Source organism: Neltuma alba, unplaced genomic scaffold (genome assembly GCF_004799145.2).
Source record: "Neltuma alba isolate B1F8T4 unplaced genomic scaffold, ASM479914v2 tig00013329_pilon, whole genome shotgun sequence".
Lineage (NCBI taxonomy): Eukaryota > Viridiplantae > Streptophyta > Magnoliopsida > Fabales > Fabaceae > Neltuma > Neltuma alba.
In genome coordinates this window covers 49538-66698 of record NW_021637603.1, presented here as the reverse complement: position 1 = coordinate 66698, position 17161 = coordinate 49538, and the positions used below count along the sequence as shown (strand labels likewise).

Sequence of the window (17161 nt, the reverse complement as noted above, 5' to 3'; positions counted from 1 at the left end):
ATAAAAATATTTAGCTTGAGATCCCTTTCGACTTGGAGTACAGAGAATCTTGATCTCTTCCAGTTCGAGCAATAATTGTTGTTTCCTTTATTTTTCTTCTTTCCTTCCCTTTTGCCTCGTGCATCCTACGGGGTTCTATCTAGTTAATTTGAATTTTGTGAATTTATAATTTTTATTTAATTATTACTTATTTAAATAAGGGGAAAAAGGAAAACAGCGAACTTTAAGACGACGTCGTTCCATAAGTTTGTTTTTCCATTTCCGCCCGATATTTGCTGTTATGTGTCGGCGATGAACTTTTCCGACGGAGTCGGGGACGGTGGGAAAACTCGGCTATGGAAAAGGAAGAAGAGGATCGGAGAAGAGAAGCAGCAATCGCATCAACGCCTTGTCTACGGCCCAATTTCGCAGCCAGAGGACTCACTTCCGAACAGCTTTTAAGATTCCGAGTACTCTAGTCTCTTTCTCATGACTCTTTTCTTTTTCTTTTTTTTTTAATTAATAATTAGGCGCGATGTTTCTGTGATCTGGCTAGTTTCGTCTAGTACGTCTGCCTTTCAGAATTTCCATCATTTGAAAATTTGGAGAATTTTATGCATCTTGCTGCTGGGGATAATGGCGACAAAGAAAGGAAAGAATATTTCCATATTTGCAGGAAAAAAATTACTTTCATGCTGATGTTTATATTGAAATTGAGTGCGACATGTATCCATTTCATTGCAATGATCTGTTAGAGGCGTTAATAAGTTTTCGGCTTCCAATAGTTTGATGGAACTTCCAAGAGGGTTTTTGTTGTGGGCTAAAAAAGCATATGCGATAGACCCTTAGTTTGCTGCAAGAGAAATATTAGCTGTACTCCTGAACTGAAAGGTACAAAATTTGTGGCAGGATAAATTATCCTACATGATAACAAGGAAAACAAGGAACTGAGGAAGAAAAGAACAGAAAAAGGCAACAATAGCTTAGGCATTATGCAAGGTTAGTCATTCTCTTTGCATACGGATAAGAGAGATTTCCCTTAAAACCTGTCAAAGTTAGGCCGTAGAAACCATCCTAACCAACAAATGTTAGGGTAGATAGATGTCCTTTGAGAGTTCAGCTTCTTTTCCAGCCAAATAAACCAGGAAACTCTTCTCTGTTGTATCTAGTCTGAACGCATTTCCTTGAACATTTTCTTTTTCTTGCCAAAACCTTATAATCATATGAGGAGAAACTGCTCCCTAGTGTTGAGGCAAAGTCCATGCCACCCAACAAGTCTTAACAGGCTGTTCCACGGAATAATTCTTTGTTCCTTCATAATTCTCTTGTATAAAAGGCCTAGACAAAAACAATTTGAGTTCACTGGTTGACATGGAGGGTGGAAATGTCTGTTTCTTGCTTCTGTCTCCGCTAAGTAGCTGTTGCTGTTGTATAGCTAGATTCGTGTTATTGACTTAAAAACTATAATGTTGAATGTCTGAGTGCAACATGCAAATTTTGATTAGGAATCTGGGTATTCACTGCTGGGAAGATTTAGTCGGTGCTTGAAGATTATTTTCTTTGTCATTTTTTTTGGGGCTTAATGTAAATCAATTCTACCCCTATATTTATGTAGTTACTTACATGTTTATTACTATCCTCACTGATAGTGTCTGAAAATTTAAATGTCATAGGAACTGCACAGGAGGCGCTTACAGATAAAATCAAAGTCAAAGAATAATGCAAAAGCCAAAGGTTATTCTGGTTATTTTATAGTTGAGGTTATTATTATTACTTTTTAAATATTATTTAACTTCTAATATTCATCTGAAATTTCGTGTCTTGCAGGTGATGCCAAAACATCCAAAGTCAATGACTTCAGCATCCAAGACTCTGAAGTTTCAAATGTTGATAGCAAGGAGCCGAGTCTTTTGAATTGTGAAGTCTATGATAACAAAAAGGAATCCTCCATAGAGCAGGATAATGTATCTATGAATTACACATCAAAGAAGCGACAGAAATTGCATTGGGGGTGGGTATTACTTGACCTGGTTGATTTCCCCTTTTTATCAATTAGCACTCATTTCTTGATGATTAGAATAAAATATGCTTGTTCTAGCATTACAATTCATGTTCTTGATGCACGTAAAAGGTGCCTATTAAGTTTCCAAAGAAAAACTAATGGTAATTGGTATGGACAACTTTCCAGACACGTCCTAATTGAAAGGAAACATATGGCGGATAAGAGTCTGCTGAAATACATTAAATGTGTCTGGCCATGTGTCATTAACGCTTTGACATGCTGTGCGTGTTTCATAACTCTTCATGTGCTCTCTGAAATTGTGGGACATGTTATCTCATATAGTCTGGCGTTTGCCCTTCTGTGTCCAATGCACCGGCGGTTTTAGGGCTTTTTTATTTAGGAACTAAAATATTCAGTGAGAAGATGAAACTTGTAAGGACGACAATCGTACCTTTGAGAAAGTTATACATCACAAATTTTAACTGGATTGTATAGTTAAATTGTTTAAGTATAATTGTCTCCTACAGTTTTCATCTACCGCACTGAATTTTTTAATCACTTAAAAAACCTTCTAAAACGGTTGTTGCATTGGACGTCTTACTGCCCTACTATTATGTGCCATGTCAAGTACAATTCGTTTCTCTAACTCCATGCAATGCATAGGACCCTTACCAATTTCTCATAATTTATCTGTTTGATTTGTCTGGCTTGGATTTTGTATACTCCATGTGATCTGTTCACAATAATTGTCGTTGTCACATTTGTAGGCTTGATACTAAGGAGAGATGGGAAAGGAAATCCAACATGTAATATGTAGACATATCACCATGGAACTGGACTGAGGAATCCTTGAAGTTAGAGCTTTGATGGAAGCCATGGAGCTTATAGAAGTGATGGTGTTGCATATGCAATGCATATGAAGGAAACAGTTGTCCATGTTCTTGGATTTATGGTATCCTACCATACTGTAATTGTCCATGTTCTTGTACCCTTTTTTGGTATTTATAATGTGTATAAGACGGAAGATTTTGAATTGGATATTCGTCAGAAAGGACTTGGATCACCATGGGGAGATACTAACTGCCCCTATGTGAAAGTTTTTCTTGACTTCACGTTGACACAAAAATACCAGCGAGGATTTATGAGGCAAAAAATGATCACTATCTAAGAGTTGATCAGCTGATTCAAGTGCCTCATGAACTTGAGTTGATGAAAATCTGCTTATCTGCATATTACTAATCTCAAGCTTTAGTAGCGTGCTGTACTAACAATAATAGAACAGCTAATGTATTAATGATAATTAGATCGCGTAAAAAAATTGAATATTTGTGAAACAAAAGCGTAATTTTAACTTTTTAAATAGAAGTTACTTTAAAGGAGGTATATCTATTTAGAATCTTCTAACATTTGAATCTAAATTAATTAAGTACCAAATACGCATGAATGTGGAGAAGAGAAACATAGGCTTAGATGACATGAGAAGAGTATCTCAAATCCTCTCAATGTCGCAGGAGAGATATCTAGAATTTATTGTCCTTCTCTAATTTAGCCTTCACTCATAATCTAGTTAATTCACATTTGGCTCCTAGCTATTTTCTGCATCTGAACCCAATCATTAATTCTAATGGTTGGGTCATAATATTACATACAGCCAAAAGCAAGAAGTGTCTTCTTCTGTGACATTATTGGGTGTGTTTTCAAGGTCAGCCTCTCCAATATTTTCAATGGGCTTGAGGAGAGAGGTGATCATGTTAGAAGTGTCTTCGTTTCATTCTTTCTTGAATCATTGAATCCTCACTATTTTCTCTTGGAACCACATTACTACAACTCTTGGTGTCAATTAAACAATTTGATCAAGTGGCTAATAGAAGGATAGGCACAGGAAATGTTTTTTTGGAAGACATTTCTGCCTTTCTCCCTTTGTTTATTACTACCTCCAGTCCTAATTATAAAACCCAGTTGACTTATTTGAGGAGATTAAGGAAGTAAGTTAAGATAGTTATTTGTAATAAATAAGTGTTGTCATTCCTAAAATATCCTTGCTAATTAAATGTATTGGTTAGAACTATCATTATTAGAAGGATTATCTTGAAAAAAAATATATAAATATGAGAGATAAAATGGATTGGGGTCTTATAATTAGGACCAAATAAAAAGTCAACGGAATCTTATATTAAGAAGCGGAGGTAGTATTTTTAATGTAGTTGTAGTTAATTCTCCCTCATTTGTAATTACTGACAGCGTGTTGGGATTGCCATTTCGACGAGGAAACGTGTCTGGGACCCCGTGAAACACAAGTTTGAGACTTGTTTCCAGACTGAAGGTTGTTTGGGTGGGATTTTAACTTTCTCCGTGTCTAACGCAGAGAGAGAAACAATGAAAATGAAGAGAATAATAAGAGTATATAAGTGAGTCTTATCTTAATCTAATAATATGATTTTTTTTCCGGTAATAATTTAATTATTTTTCATTTATTATGTTTCTTAAATTTATCAAATTATATACATGTGATATGCTGTGTTAAATCCCCAATATAAGACCCAGTGGATTTGAAGAAATTATAGAAGCTAAATAAATTATTTGATTATATCATATCTTACATGATCTCTCTAAAATATTTATATATATTACTAGATTACAAATAAATTTATAAATCAAGCAAATTAGTTTGGAGAATGTGGTACCATTTTCAATCATTTTATATCTGAACTTGTTTTTTTATTACTTATCCAAATAAGTTTTAATTTATTAACTGACTTTTATAAAAATTAATCCAAATATAAATCATATTACACTAATTAACTTCTACTTTAACCCACGTTTACAAAAATCAGATGAAATAAAAGTCAGTTTTGTCATCACTTATTTAAACACACCTTAATTTCTTTTCAATGTTTCCTTTGACATTACCTTATGATGTACTTGATCTTTTGTTTTTAATGTCATTTGGCCTTTTCAATGTTTCCTTTGACATTACCCTAAACCAAATGCTATATGATGGGAATTATTTTTCAAAATGCCAATTGTTCACTAGAGGAACAATTTTAAACTTATGCAGAACTCGTTCACTCAAAGAACTGTTTTTTGAGTGTGACGTCGAAAAAGTGAAATTGTTCATGAGGTGAACGATTTCAATTTTTTTACTTTAGTGGTCTCTTCTCTCATATACAATTTATTTGTTAACTCTTGCATGCATAATTTTTCAGCCAAGGCAAATTACTCATTTATCCCTATTTGAAATTCCTTTCTAAAAAAATTAAAAAGGGGTTGATTCTATTAAATATAACATGTTTACCGGTGACCTGTATGGTTGGAATTAGTGGTCTCTTAAAACATGTTTACCGGTGCAACTGATCCCTATTTGAATTAACATGTTTCGTTGGTTTAAATTCTTATTGCATGACTGCATTATCATAGTGATAAGAACCACAAAAAAAAAAAAAAGAGTACATCAGTGCCAAACCAACTCATTAATTTCTCAAAAATAATATTAAAGCTGATTGATAAGAAACAGACTTATTAAAGAAAAAATATCAGATTTTTATAATCGAAAATTTGTTATTCTTATTTTTAAGCCCAATTGTAATATCTCTAATAACGATTTTTTTTAACATTTATAAAGTTCAAACCATTAATCTTGCTTAATTAAGTATTTTCCACTTAATTCTACCTGGCAAAAGAATCCGTAGTTAGTATCATTATTGCTAGTATCAATTTTTAACTTTCTTAACGTGAAAAAAAGGAAAATTCCCAAAAAAAAGGGACTTATCAAAAAAATTCTAAAAGAAATTGGTGGTTGAATTTCTAAAACTTCAAAATTTCACTTGAATTTACAAAATTATAAATAAGTTATAATAACTAAATTGAAATTTTAAAATGTTAATAAATTTACAATGTTGCTCTTAATTTTTTTTTTTAACAAAAACCTCAAGTACCATCATCAGTCACCCCAATATTCACTTATTCAATTAAATTAAAACATAGAGTAAATTAGTAATATTAATTTAAAAACATGTCATATAACGTGAATCGAGCTGTGAGACTCATAAAAAGAGTTATTAACCACGTTATTAGTGTTAAAAAAATTTCATAAGGTTAACCATTCATTAATTTTTCCAATTTTTTTGGTCAAAGAATTTCTCTAAGTTTAAAAATATATAATATAAAATAGTTAATAATGTTAATAGAATTATGAATGACATTATATGAATTGTCAATCATATTACAAATGTTAAAAAATTTCTAGCTTAAAACCCTGAAAAACACGAGGTATCAATAATGTTACAAATATTTTAAAAAATCTCAGTTAAAAACCTAGAAAACACATGATAAATAATATTAATGGAACTGTGAATATTGTTATAAGAGTTGGTAATCAAGTTGCGAATGTTAAAAAATTCAAACAAAAAAAGCCGACGGCCGAAGCTTCAGCACCGGTTGCTAGTGATTGTGACTTTGAGATTTTTTTTAAAAATTAAAAGGTAAAATTGTAAATTCAACAAATATGTCAAAATTTCAATTTAGTCATTATAACTTGTTTAGAATTTTGTAAATTTAAATGATCTTTTAGGGTTTTGAAAATTCAATTATAATTTTTTTAAATATTTTCTAAAAAAAATTTAATTATAAAAAATCTTGAAAATAAGTGAATAGCCTAAACATGTTATTGTGAAACTTGTCATTATTTATTCTTTATTTGTCAATCAATTTAAAGTAATTAAATGCCTGCCTTAAGATCTGATTGTAATTCTCACAAAAAAAAAAAAAAAACAAATACTGCCTCTGGTTCTTAATATAAGTTCTTATTTAACTTTTGTTTTGGTCCTAATTATAACACCCCAATTCACTTTATCTCTCATATTTATTCAATTTTTTCAAAATAATCCTTCTAATAATAGTAATTCTAGCCAATAATATACTTGATTAGTAATGATATTTTAGAAAAGACAATACCTATTTATTACAAACAACTAATTTAATTCATTTTTTTAATCTTCTCAAATTAATCGATTAGCTTTTATAATTAGACCGGAGGTATTATTAATTATTATAATAATACGTAAGATATTTAAACTTTAAAGCGCCGCACCGATTTTGCCACAACAGATTTTTCTCTTCCCAGGTACTTCTGAACTCCCACGCTCCTCTGGTTCGCTTAAAGTTAATCCTTCTACCCAATTTCTCAGACTTATCATCCTACGAAATAGACCGGGAAAGCCAAGGAAGCTTCAAAAGCTGCAACTTTGCATCTTCCATTTCAGGTTAGCATCTTCCTTTTCGTTTTCGCTTCAGTCTCCGTCCTTTCGTTCTTAACACGCGGCACCCATAGGATTTGCTGAGGGTAATTTGTGGGGAATTTTGAGAATTTAAAACTAATCTCTGTTGCATAGCATATCACTATCAAATCTTACCTGCATCCACCGCTGTTGTCTCTTAATCCCTAAACTCTTCTTTCGTTGAGGTTCTGTTTCTTGAAAACAACCTGCTTATTGGAGGTAGTAAAAATTCGAGATGGCTTATTTGGCAATGTTTCATATCCGAGCAAGAGCATGTTGAAAGCTCTAAAGGATAAGCAAATCCTGAGTGAATGTGTAGGAAGCTGTTAGGCATGGAGACTTCAGAATGTCAGAGAATTCAAATTTTGGTTGTGTCGCAGTTTTAGTTATAATTTCATAGACATAAAACGGCTCATTAATTTGCATATGAACACTTGAAGTTTTTGTTCCTATTTTACTGTCGTGTCCTGACTGTCTTAGCGTCCATGCTTCCTAACATTTTCTTGACTCTCTTCTAGCGGAGCCCCAACTTTCTTCATTTCCAATCTTCCCTTTGAAGTTTGTACATTTAAAGAGGTTAAAATGAATGAAATAATAAAACTACGCCATTTTTAATTGAAGCCCATGTAAAACCATTTCCAACTAAATATAATGGAGTAAGTCGTGGATCTGAAGTATTACAAATTGCTGGCAACAATGGCAGCCTTTGGAGGATGCATGGGTTGCTGGAAATATTTTTCAGATGTATATCCTGAAAATCAAAATATGATTTGTGTTCAGGTTACCAGCTACTTGCTTCTTATTCTGCTCAATGATGGTTCAAATCAGCAAGCTGGGAATTTAGATATAAATGTAAAATAAATGAGGATCTTTTAGCTTCACAGGAGTGAGAAACTTATCCAACTGAACAATCCAATCTGTTTTATGTGATGAATCTATGAGAGATAAAAATCAATTCCAAGGTAAGCTGATGGTCAGGGAAACTCTGGGATGAAGAAGGAAGGCCATGTTGACAATCCTGAAGTTAAATTTAGGAAGTTCTGTTTCTGGTGCGGTTAGAAATTGAAAACAATGTAGCTTGGTGGAACTTACTGATTTGCTACATAGGATCTGAATAATCAAATTCTTTGTGTTTATGATCGAGCAGGGTTCAGGACAAGTTTGAAATTTTTTTTAGTAAAATAGGCCTTCAGTGAAAGAAATAAAACATTTGGGTTGAAATTAAGTTCACCTTAAACTTACGAGACATAAGTCTATACTTTTGCCCAAAACTAATCTTAGTTGTTGAAGTTTCCGGTAGGTTGGGGATTGAAAAAGGGAGCAGTAGTTGGAGATTTCTGCCCCATATGCTTCCACAAACTTTATTTTCCCTTATGTATTACTCAGTTTTCTCAGTTTGGAATGTCTCAGTGTGGTGTAATTTAGAGGAATTTGAACTATTTGATCAAGTGATTTTTTTATCATCATTTGTATTTTTCATTTTAGGGTAGGTCAATGTTGTATGCAGCATCTGCCCCAAGCTTTTGTGTAACCTATCCAGGCAAACTGCATTTTCCTCGTTACATAACAAAGCATTCAGTTGCAACAAGGTGCTCAGTTCCTTCTTCAGTGCCGGAAAACAACAATGGAGCTAAAGTGGAATATACACCATGGCTCATAGTTGGCTTGGGTAACCCTGGAAATAAATACCATGGCACTAGGCACAATGTAAGTGTTAACCAATATGTGATGCTGCTTGTTCTGTTGTACTTATATGTGTCTGTTCTTATAATTTTCTTTCTATTAGGTTGGATTTGAAATGGTTGACAGAATTTCCAAGGCAGAAGGGGTTTTGATGAACACAATTCAATCAAAAGCCTTGATTGGAATAGGTGCATTACTTACTTCCATTATGTGTGTGTGTTTATAGTTTCTTTCCTCTTTTTACCTCCCCATTTACTGATTCAGATTTCTTCTTGTGATCAGTACAGGCTCAATAGGAGAAGTACCAATTTTGTTGGCAAAGCCTCAAACATACATGAACTTTTGTGGGGAATCGGTTTGTTTTCCATCACATAATGTGTCTTATTTCTCATCATATGAAGAATATTTGTTCTGTGGCTTTTTAGGTGAATTCCTGTGCCTGACGTAATAATCTTCTTTGTGCTGTACTTGAAGGTCGGACCACTTGCTGCATACTATAAAGTACCCTTGCGCCATATTTTACTAGTATGTTTTTCTGTACCTTGCTACGCTCAAAGTAATGTTTGATAAAATAGTGACGGTTAACAAGTTTGTGGTATTTTCAATATAGGTTTATGATGAGATGAGCCTTCCAAATGGTATTTTAAGGCTCCAACCTAAAGCAGGACATGGCCATCACAATGGGTAATGTTAAATTGCCTCTAACATGTTTTATAACAATTTCTTGTCCTCTCTAATTTGTCAAAACTAAATGCTTCCTTTGTCCCTTAAAATAGGGCCCAATTTTCAGCCTTTTTTTTTGTCTCAAAATATAAGTCCCGATGGGAATTTTCAGACGTAATCAGTGCATGTTTCAAAAAATACCTCTTATGAAAAATCTAAATTACCTATCTCACCCTTGATATTTAAATATGCACTCTTTTCCCATGGCACTTACTTGAGGGTAAGAATGGAAAGAAAAGAACAAAGTTTTACGTATCTCCTAAATTTTAGTATTTCCTTGGGTTTTGTGGTTTTCAAAATTGGGACTTATATTACTGGATGAAGGAACTTTACCCTTTTGATGGTGAAGATTTGGTATGTAGTGGTTGTGGAGAAACACCGAAGATTCTAAAAGGAGGTTTTATTGCTTTCTTTACTTTGTGAGGCTCCTAGGTCTCTATCTAATAAACAAAATTTACCCTAAGCATCACGGCAAAACCATTCTGACAGTAAGTTATTTTAGATATCAGTAGCAATATATTTTTCTATACTCGCCATAAACCACCAGCAAATCATACCATGAGAGTTATGTAACCTGTGTTAGATTGTTACAGAGTTAAGAATGTAATTGGGCATTTGGATGGCTCTCGTGCATTTCCTCGACTTTGCATCGGTAAATTCCTTGTGTTCTATTACTGAAAAATGCTGCATTCATATCAGTTTCAGCAGTATTGGATTTAACAGGTGTTGTATTTGTAGGAATTGGTAATCCCCCTGGAAACATGGACATGAAAGCTTACCTTCTACAACGCTTCGGTTCAGTTGAGCGTAAACAGGTGATACATTGTGTTTATCTTGGAGATAAGATTTGGGCAGTCAAGATTTTATATGGATAGTGTAAGATTGCAGGTTTTTTGTTCTTATTAAGTTTTAGCAATCATTTTTTAACTTGGCAATTAAAAGACTTTTTCATTTTGAAACTGAATATTCGGAAAAATTTCGGTCAAAAAAATATTCGGAAAAATGACTTATCTTATTATTGATCAAAGGAGATATATATACAGTGAGTCTGAGAGCATTTACATAACAAAATGTAACTACTTCATAGCAACATAATTTATCTAACAAAATATCCATTTTACACTTGATACATTTTGCATCGGATTTCATTTCGCATATGAACAGTCTGGATTAAAGACGAACACCCTTTTTGCTCATCTTTTAAATAAGCTGAGAGTCTATTTTCATAGAAGGAAGGTAACATCTTTGCAGAAAGAAAAATATTGATCTCTTACATCAAACTAAACACGGATTCTGTCCTGAGCACTGTGATCCATACTTCCTATATATTATGCATAGCTTGGATTCCTGTAGATTTTAGGGAAAATCCCCGTGTGGTCCCAACAAAAAGGAATGTGCTTACCCAAAAGCCTTATAACAATTGAATGATGAGTTTAGTATGAGAAATGACAATAAAGTACATGTTACTTACTCGTCATTGGATTTTTTTGAGTAATTATATTTTTTCTTTGAAACTGCCGGTGATTGTCCCTAAATTTTATTAATTTATGATTGATTTGTCGGTACTGTTTGAGTGCTGCAGATCCTTTTTTTTTCCGTCACTCTTGTTTATTTTACTTTGGTTTCGTTGCTTTAAATTAACAGATTGATGATGCATTGGACCAAGGCGTTGAAGCTGTAAGAACCTTAGTTTTCAATGGCTTCAATCAGCATGTCAATAGATTCAATTTGGGGCAGAAGTATAAGTACCACAAAGTTTAAATTTTTTTTCCTCAAATGTTTTGGCTGAAATCAACTCTTCTATCAAATGCATAACCAATCATTTTCAAGACAGATGGCATTGGCATCCTTCTTGTATCAAATGCATAACCAATCATTTTCAAGACAGATGGCATTGGCATCCTTCTTGTATATCCTCAGTCAGTAGGTAACTAGAGTAGGGAAAACAAGCCGGGTGTGAGGGCCGGACTTGGAATTTTTCTCTTCAAATGGAAAATGGCTTAATAGGGTTGGTCTTGTAGGGCCGAAAACTTAAACGGGCCGGCTCATTTAGGTCTTTTTATTTTTTAAAACTTTTTTTTTTATATAATTGTAATATTATTAATTCCTTTGCGTTATTAATGATATTTCAAATATTTTTTTATTTTTTAAATTTCACAAAATAGTTTGATTTATTTGGTTTTGGACAATAATTTTTTCAATTAAATCTAAAAAATAGGTTAATTTGGACTTTAATAATAATTTGATTTATATTATATGTGAAAAAGCTTTGTCGTAGGGCTCTTCAAAAGAACTAAATTAAGCTAATATAGTATAGTAATTTAACCTAAGTTGTTTCACAAAGGAGTTTTTTTATGTATTTCAATTCCTTTAGCTAGTCTACTAATTAACAAGTTAATAAATTAAAGATGCAAGCAAATGAACAATTATTCATTATATTTTCTGGTTTTGTAAATGCAGAATATAAATCTTTGTAAATTTTAGATTTATCTAAACAAGATGGTGTGAGGTGAAAAAGTGATAGAATATCAATTGTGAAAGATTGTTCTCCTAGAAATATACTCTGCTTTCCCAGTCCACTTAGGGTGTGTTTGGTGTAATATCCTAAATTTTATTTTAGGATTTAAAAAAATATAAAAAATAAAAATAAAATAATAATATTTTATTGTTATAATATAATAATAATTTAGTAATTAAAAAAAAAACATACCACCTTTTCCACCGAATTCGGTGGAAAAGGAGGTAGCATTAAAGATGAAGAAGGAAATTTGGGAGAGAAGAAGTCAATGAAAGAGGAAAATTGGAGATAGGGTGGTTGGAGGATGGAATGAGATGGAAAATAAAAGAGAGAATGGGAGGTAGAAGATGTGGGTGCACGGAGAGAAAGAGGGAAAGATAGAGAGAGAGCGAGAGAGAGATAGCAAGAGCGGAGTTGCGGTCTTTGTGAAGGAGAAGGCAAGTTTTGGAGATAATTTAGGTACATAAAATTACTTCTTTTCATTAAAATTTCTTCATAAATATTTCCTATATATTTTGAGCTTTCCAATAACAGTATTATTACAGTAATTAGAGAAAATTTTGAGACTTATATATGGGATAAGTTTTGAGTTTTGATGAGTTTTAACCACATTATTATAGATCTATTATAGCAGATCATTTCTATCGGTTTAGATTTGCCTATTTGTTGGTTTTTAATATTTAAATTAATTTATTTAGTTGAAAAATCTGTTATTTATGAGATATATTATATTTGTACCGATCAAAATTATGTTAAATAATTTATTTGAGTTGTTTGGCATATTATTAAGATTTTAATCGGTTTAGTTTTAGTTATTGGATGACTGAAAATTTTAAAATAATTATTTTAGGTAAAAGAGTTTATTATTTGTGGAGAAAAAGAAATATAATAGTTATACTAATAGAATTTTGAGTAGATTATTTATTTATAAATATTTGCATTACTATTGAATTTTTGATGATTTTATTTTGAGGTTTAAACTTTAAATAGAGTTTTTTTTTAGAATGTAAAATATAATAATTTCATATTTGAGAATTTTGGAGAATTCTTTTTATTAAAGTAAATAATCCAGAGGATGGAAATGAATATTTTAGCCTGTTAGAAAAATTTATAAGTTAGTTCTAAAATATTTAATTTTGGGTTATGAGAGTTGTGGGAATTTAGAATAAAAATTATTAAATTAGAAATTTAACTATATATATATATAAGCTTAATTAACTAGCTAATATTAATTTGTGGTTATATTAATGGTGTAGATTGATTATTGGATTGTTGGTTTGAGCACGGGGTTGACTTTGTAGTAATTCTTTTTATAGCCTTGGTGAAAGGTAACCACTTTCCACTTGTTATGTATACTTGTATGATGTTTGTAAGTGATTTCAAGTTATATGAGATTCTTGAAATGCTATCGAATTATTATTTGAGCAATAGAAGGCATTATTGTTAAAATTGCCTGGAGATACTTTATGTTATTGAAAAATAGTATGAAATTATGAATTTATAAATTTGTCATGTGGAACAAGAATTTATTGAGAAATGGTTTGAGGATTGATGTCGATTATTGAAAATTTGAAATCTCGATTTTGGTAAATGTGAAAGTTATTATGTTATTAGTAAATGACTATTCTCATGAGTATAAATACGAGAGGGGATGGTGAACGTTGATTGGTGGGAGACATATTATAGGGAGAATAAGGGGGTGAATTTTGTACATATTATAGAGGTAATAAGGTGGGAGGACGCCAGATGTACACTGGTTGATCCTTTGGCCCTTTTATGTGTTTTAGGGCGTATGACACCCCGCTAGTGGACTAGAGGGGGAACCCATGGTCCGATCCTGTGCTCTGTGGATTTTGGCCTGTTCACATCACTTGATCGGTGAGCTTATTATGTTGAGCTACCAGTCACATGGGACAGTACTAGCCCATGGGTTCAGTCAGAGGAAATAAGGTGGAATTGAGAGTGAGATATTGTATTTTGATATGTGTGTATATATATAACCATGTGACAATTGTGAATGTTATGATTTTTATAACTGTTCCACTTGACACCTCTCAAGCACTTACTTGTATGGCTGATGAGTAGGATTGTTGGTTACTGAGGCTTTTGTTTCACCCCGTGGTTTAACATTTTCAGATAATAGCTCTAGGGCCGGTTCGTCAGGGAAGGCAGTGAAGGCTTAACTATCAAGTTTATCTTGTATAGCCTCCTTTTTGTCATGTGATGAGTATTGTATATTGCCACATATAGCTCTCTTTGCATACTCTGATTTAATTGAGACTTATGGTCTTAGTTACTTTTGTTGCTGGGTTGCTTGGGTCTGTAAGTTGTGAACCCACAATGACTTTTGAAAGTAGTTGATTACTGTTGGTTTGGACAAATTTTATTCAAAAAATATCATGTTATGAGCTTAGAGATGAATTGTGAGTTGCTAGGCTTTGCAAAGCCCAAGGCCTAATTATTGTGAAATATTATTATTAATTACGGTTTTCATACAATTTGTTTAGTAAAACTCTTATAATCATGATAGACATTTTGAATAATTAGTTCAAATCTTTTCTATCATGATTAACAGTTTTGGCGAATCGAATTTCTTTTTATAACCATGGTAGCTTTTTTTCAATTATTATACCAAGATTCTTTTCTACCATGGTTAGTATTATAAAAATTTGGAGTTTAAAAAGGTTCGTAATAGGTTGAAGATAACCGATATTACATTTGGTATGAGGGATTTGGGAGGGAGGAGAGGGATTTTAATCATTTCCTTTTATTTGGCAACACACAAATTTTAGGAGGAGAGGGAATTTTAAAAAATTTTCCTCCCTTTCCCTCCTCAACCTCCCCTCCAAAATTGGAAGGATTTAGAAGGAAAGGGTAATATTTTGTCGTGTTGTGACCATTATATCCATATTTTGTCATCTTGTGACTATTATGCCTATATTTTGTCATGTTGTGACCATTATACCCATATCTTAAATAAAATAAGAGCAAAATTATCCATATTAAAATATTTTTTCCTCTACTCTTTTTTTTTTATAAATCCAAACAAGATAATATTAAAATCTTTCTATTCTCCTCTCCTCCCATTCCCTCCATTAAAATCCCTTCCCTCCCCTTCCTCTTATTGAGCCAAACATACCCTTAAGAATTGGAACTCACTCACTGAATCAAAAGTATGAGCTAACAACTCGCTAGCTCCCTCATCAATCAAACTCTAAAACCGTAGCAGTCTAATAACAAGTATGGACTCAATTCAGTTGAAATTCATGAGCATAGTAATAATTTAGTAGCTCTATGATAAGCACAACCGTACATTATCTTGGACATCATTCGAATCAATCATAGAATTTAAATCAACTTGACCAGACACTAAAATTGATTCTACCAAAAAACAAATGAGGCAAACTAAACTCGATTGGCAAATGAATTATTACTCTACGATTCTCAAACACATTCGTTAGTTCCAGCAGAATAACAATCCAATTCAGATCCTGAAATCATAAGATGAAACGTACAACTCGTCCAGTTCAAAATACAAATCTAGAATAGAACTATGGAATAAAGACAGCTCCCTACCAAATCGGAGACTCAGGCTCGGCTACACTTCTAGGAAGAACAATAGAGATCAGCCACGCATATTTTGACTTCGCACCACAAGAGAACTGAAGAATGCTTCGGTCATAGTGGAAGTGATGGAGATTGAGTGGAAGAGAATGAGAAAAGATTGGAGGCTGCAGAAGCGGAGTGATTGCAGGGAGGAGTTGATGATGATCAGATCAAGAGTGGAAGTGTATGGAAGACGGAAGAAATGAATCCCGTGTGGTGATGATCTGTTCTAAGCAAATCTAAGGTAGTGAATATAGAGTGAAGATGAGATGAGCTGCCTCCAAATCTCTTCCAACGGTTCATAACAGAGTGCTCTTTCCCTCCGGTTCCTTCAAAATGCCGCACTCCACTATTCACTATCTCCCTCCTATCGCTTTTGGGCTGGGCCTGATAAAACAAATTAAAGGAGTAATTGGTTCACAGCCCAAAAGTGCTAAAAATATGACACTTGGTTCTTAACTTGATCAGTTATGATATTTTTTTTATTTCTTTCCCAGAGAACAATTACATTTAGATCACAAAATTGCTGTTTGATCTACCAATTAAGCCAAGAATTCACTGCACAAAAAGGGTTTATAAATATGTGTTGATATTTATAAACGATATATATATTTGATAAGAGAGTATTTTTATATTTATATAATTGTGATTCTATAATTTGAATTAGAAATTTATGAGTTTTAATAACGATACATCTCAAACTAAAATAAAATAATAGATAGACTATAAAATTTAAAAGTAAAATTTTTATGAAGAAGAAAAATTTGATATTTTTGTTACTAAAGAAGAGCATACTCATGAAGAAGAGCAACTAATAATAGTGATGATGAAGTTTCAAAAAAATTAATGATAGTGTTTATCTATTACACATTTGTACCGTTGATAGAATTTTTGGATGTTTTCTTGTTGTTAATTGATGTTTTAGATGTTCTTGGATATTGATGGATATTTAGATATGATTTTTGTATTTGTGACTTCATTTTATTCATCTTTATGCCTTTTATTAGTAATTCCATTGTTTTATTTTCACTTTTTTGGATAAAACATGTGAAAAATATTTTTTAAAAAAATTGGATTTTTTCTTAAACGGGCCAAAAACCTATTGGATAGCCCTAAGCCCATCAGTTTAAGTGTTGGGCTTAACAAAATGAGACATTTCTCAAATTTTGGCCCTGCAAGTCTTGCCCGTTTAAGCTCGCAGCCCTGTAGGCTAGCCGTATTTCATATACTATTGGTAATACGGTCAAGGCCGCAAGCCCAACTCACCATGGTGTGGGCTACTTTAGCCCATATCACTTTAGGCATGCTCCACCACAGTCTAGCCTGCAGGTTGGCCCACTTTTTTGTTTTAAATAAAAAAAAATTTCATGCAGT

At 32.6% G+C, this 17161-nt stretch overlaps 2 protein-coding genes across 3 annotated transcripts; both read left to right on the top strand.

Annotated features, from left to right (window-relative positions):
* Window positions 1-248: 248 nt before the first annotated feature.
* On the top strand, window positions 249-3101 carry LOC114736346 (uncharacterized). Its single transcript, XM_028924137.1, has 4 exons — window positions 249-449; window positions 1653-1713; window positions 1807-1990; window positions 2749-3101. Exons 1-4 carry the CDS (start codon window positions 336-338, stop codon window positions 2789-2791), a joined length of 402 nt encoding a protein of 133 aa, XP_028779970.1. The 5' UTR covers window positions 249-335; the 3' UTR covers window positions 2792-3101.
* Window positions 3102-7181: 4080 nt separating this feature from the next.
* LOC114736345 (chloroplastic group IIB intron splicing facilitator CRS2-B, chloroplastic-like) lies at window positions 7182-11453 on the top strand. 2 transcript variants are annotated; one of them, XM_028924135.1, is made up of 9 exons: window positions 7182-7242; window positions 8743-8964; window positions 9044-9128; window positions 9228-9295; window positions 9415-9465; window positions 9551-9624; window positions 10257-10315; window positions 10402-10478; window positions 11308-11453. In XM_028924135.1, exons 2-9 carry the CDS (start codon window positions 8752-8754, stop codon window positions 11422-11424), a joined length of 744 nt encoding a protein of 247 aa, XP_028779968.1. In that variant the 5' UTR covers window positions 7182-7242; window positions 8743-8751; the 3' UTR covers window positions 11425-11453. The 2 variants fall into 2 exon arrangements, with proteins under 2 accessions (XP_028779968.1, XP_028779969.1); XM_028924136.1 differs by having other exon boundaries at window positions 7209-7242; window positions 8748-8964.
* The last annotated feature ends 5708 nt before the right edge of the window (window positions 11454-17161 follow it).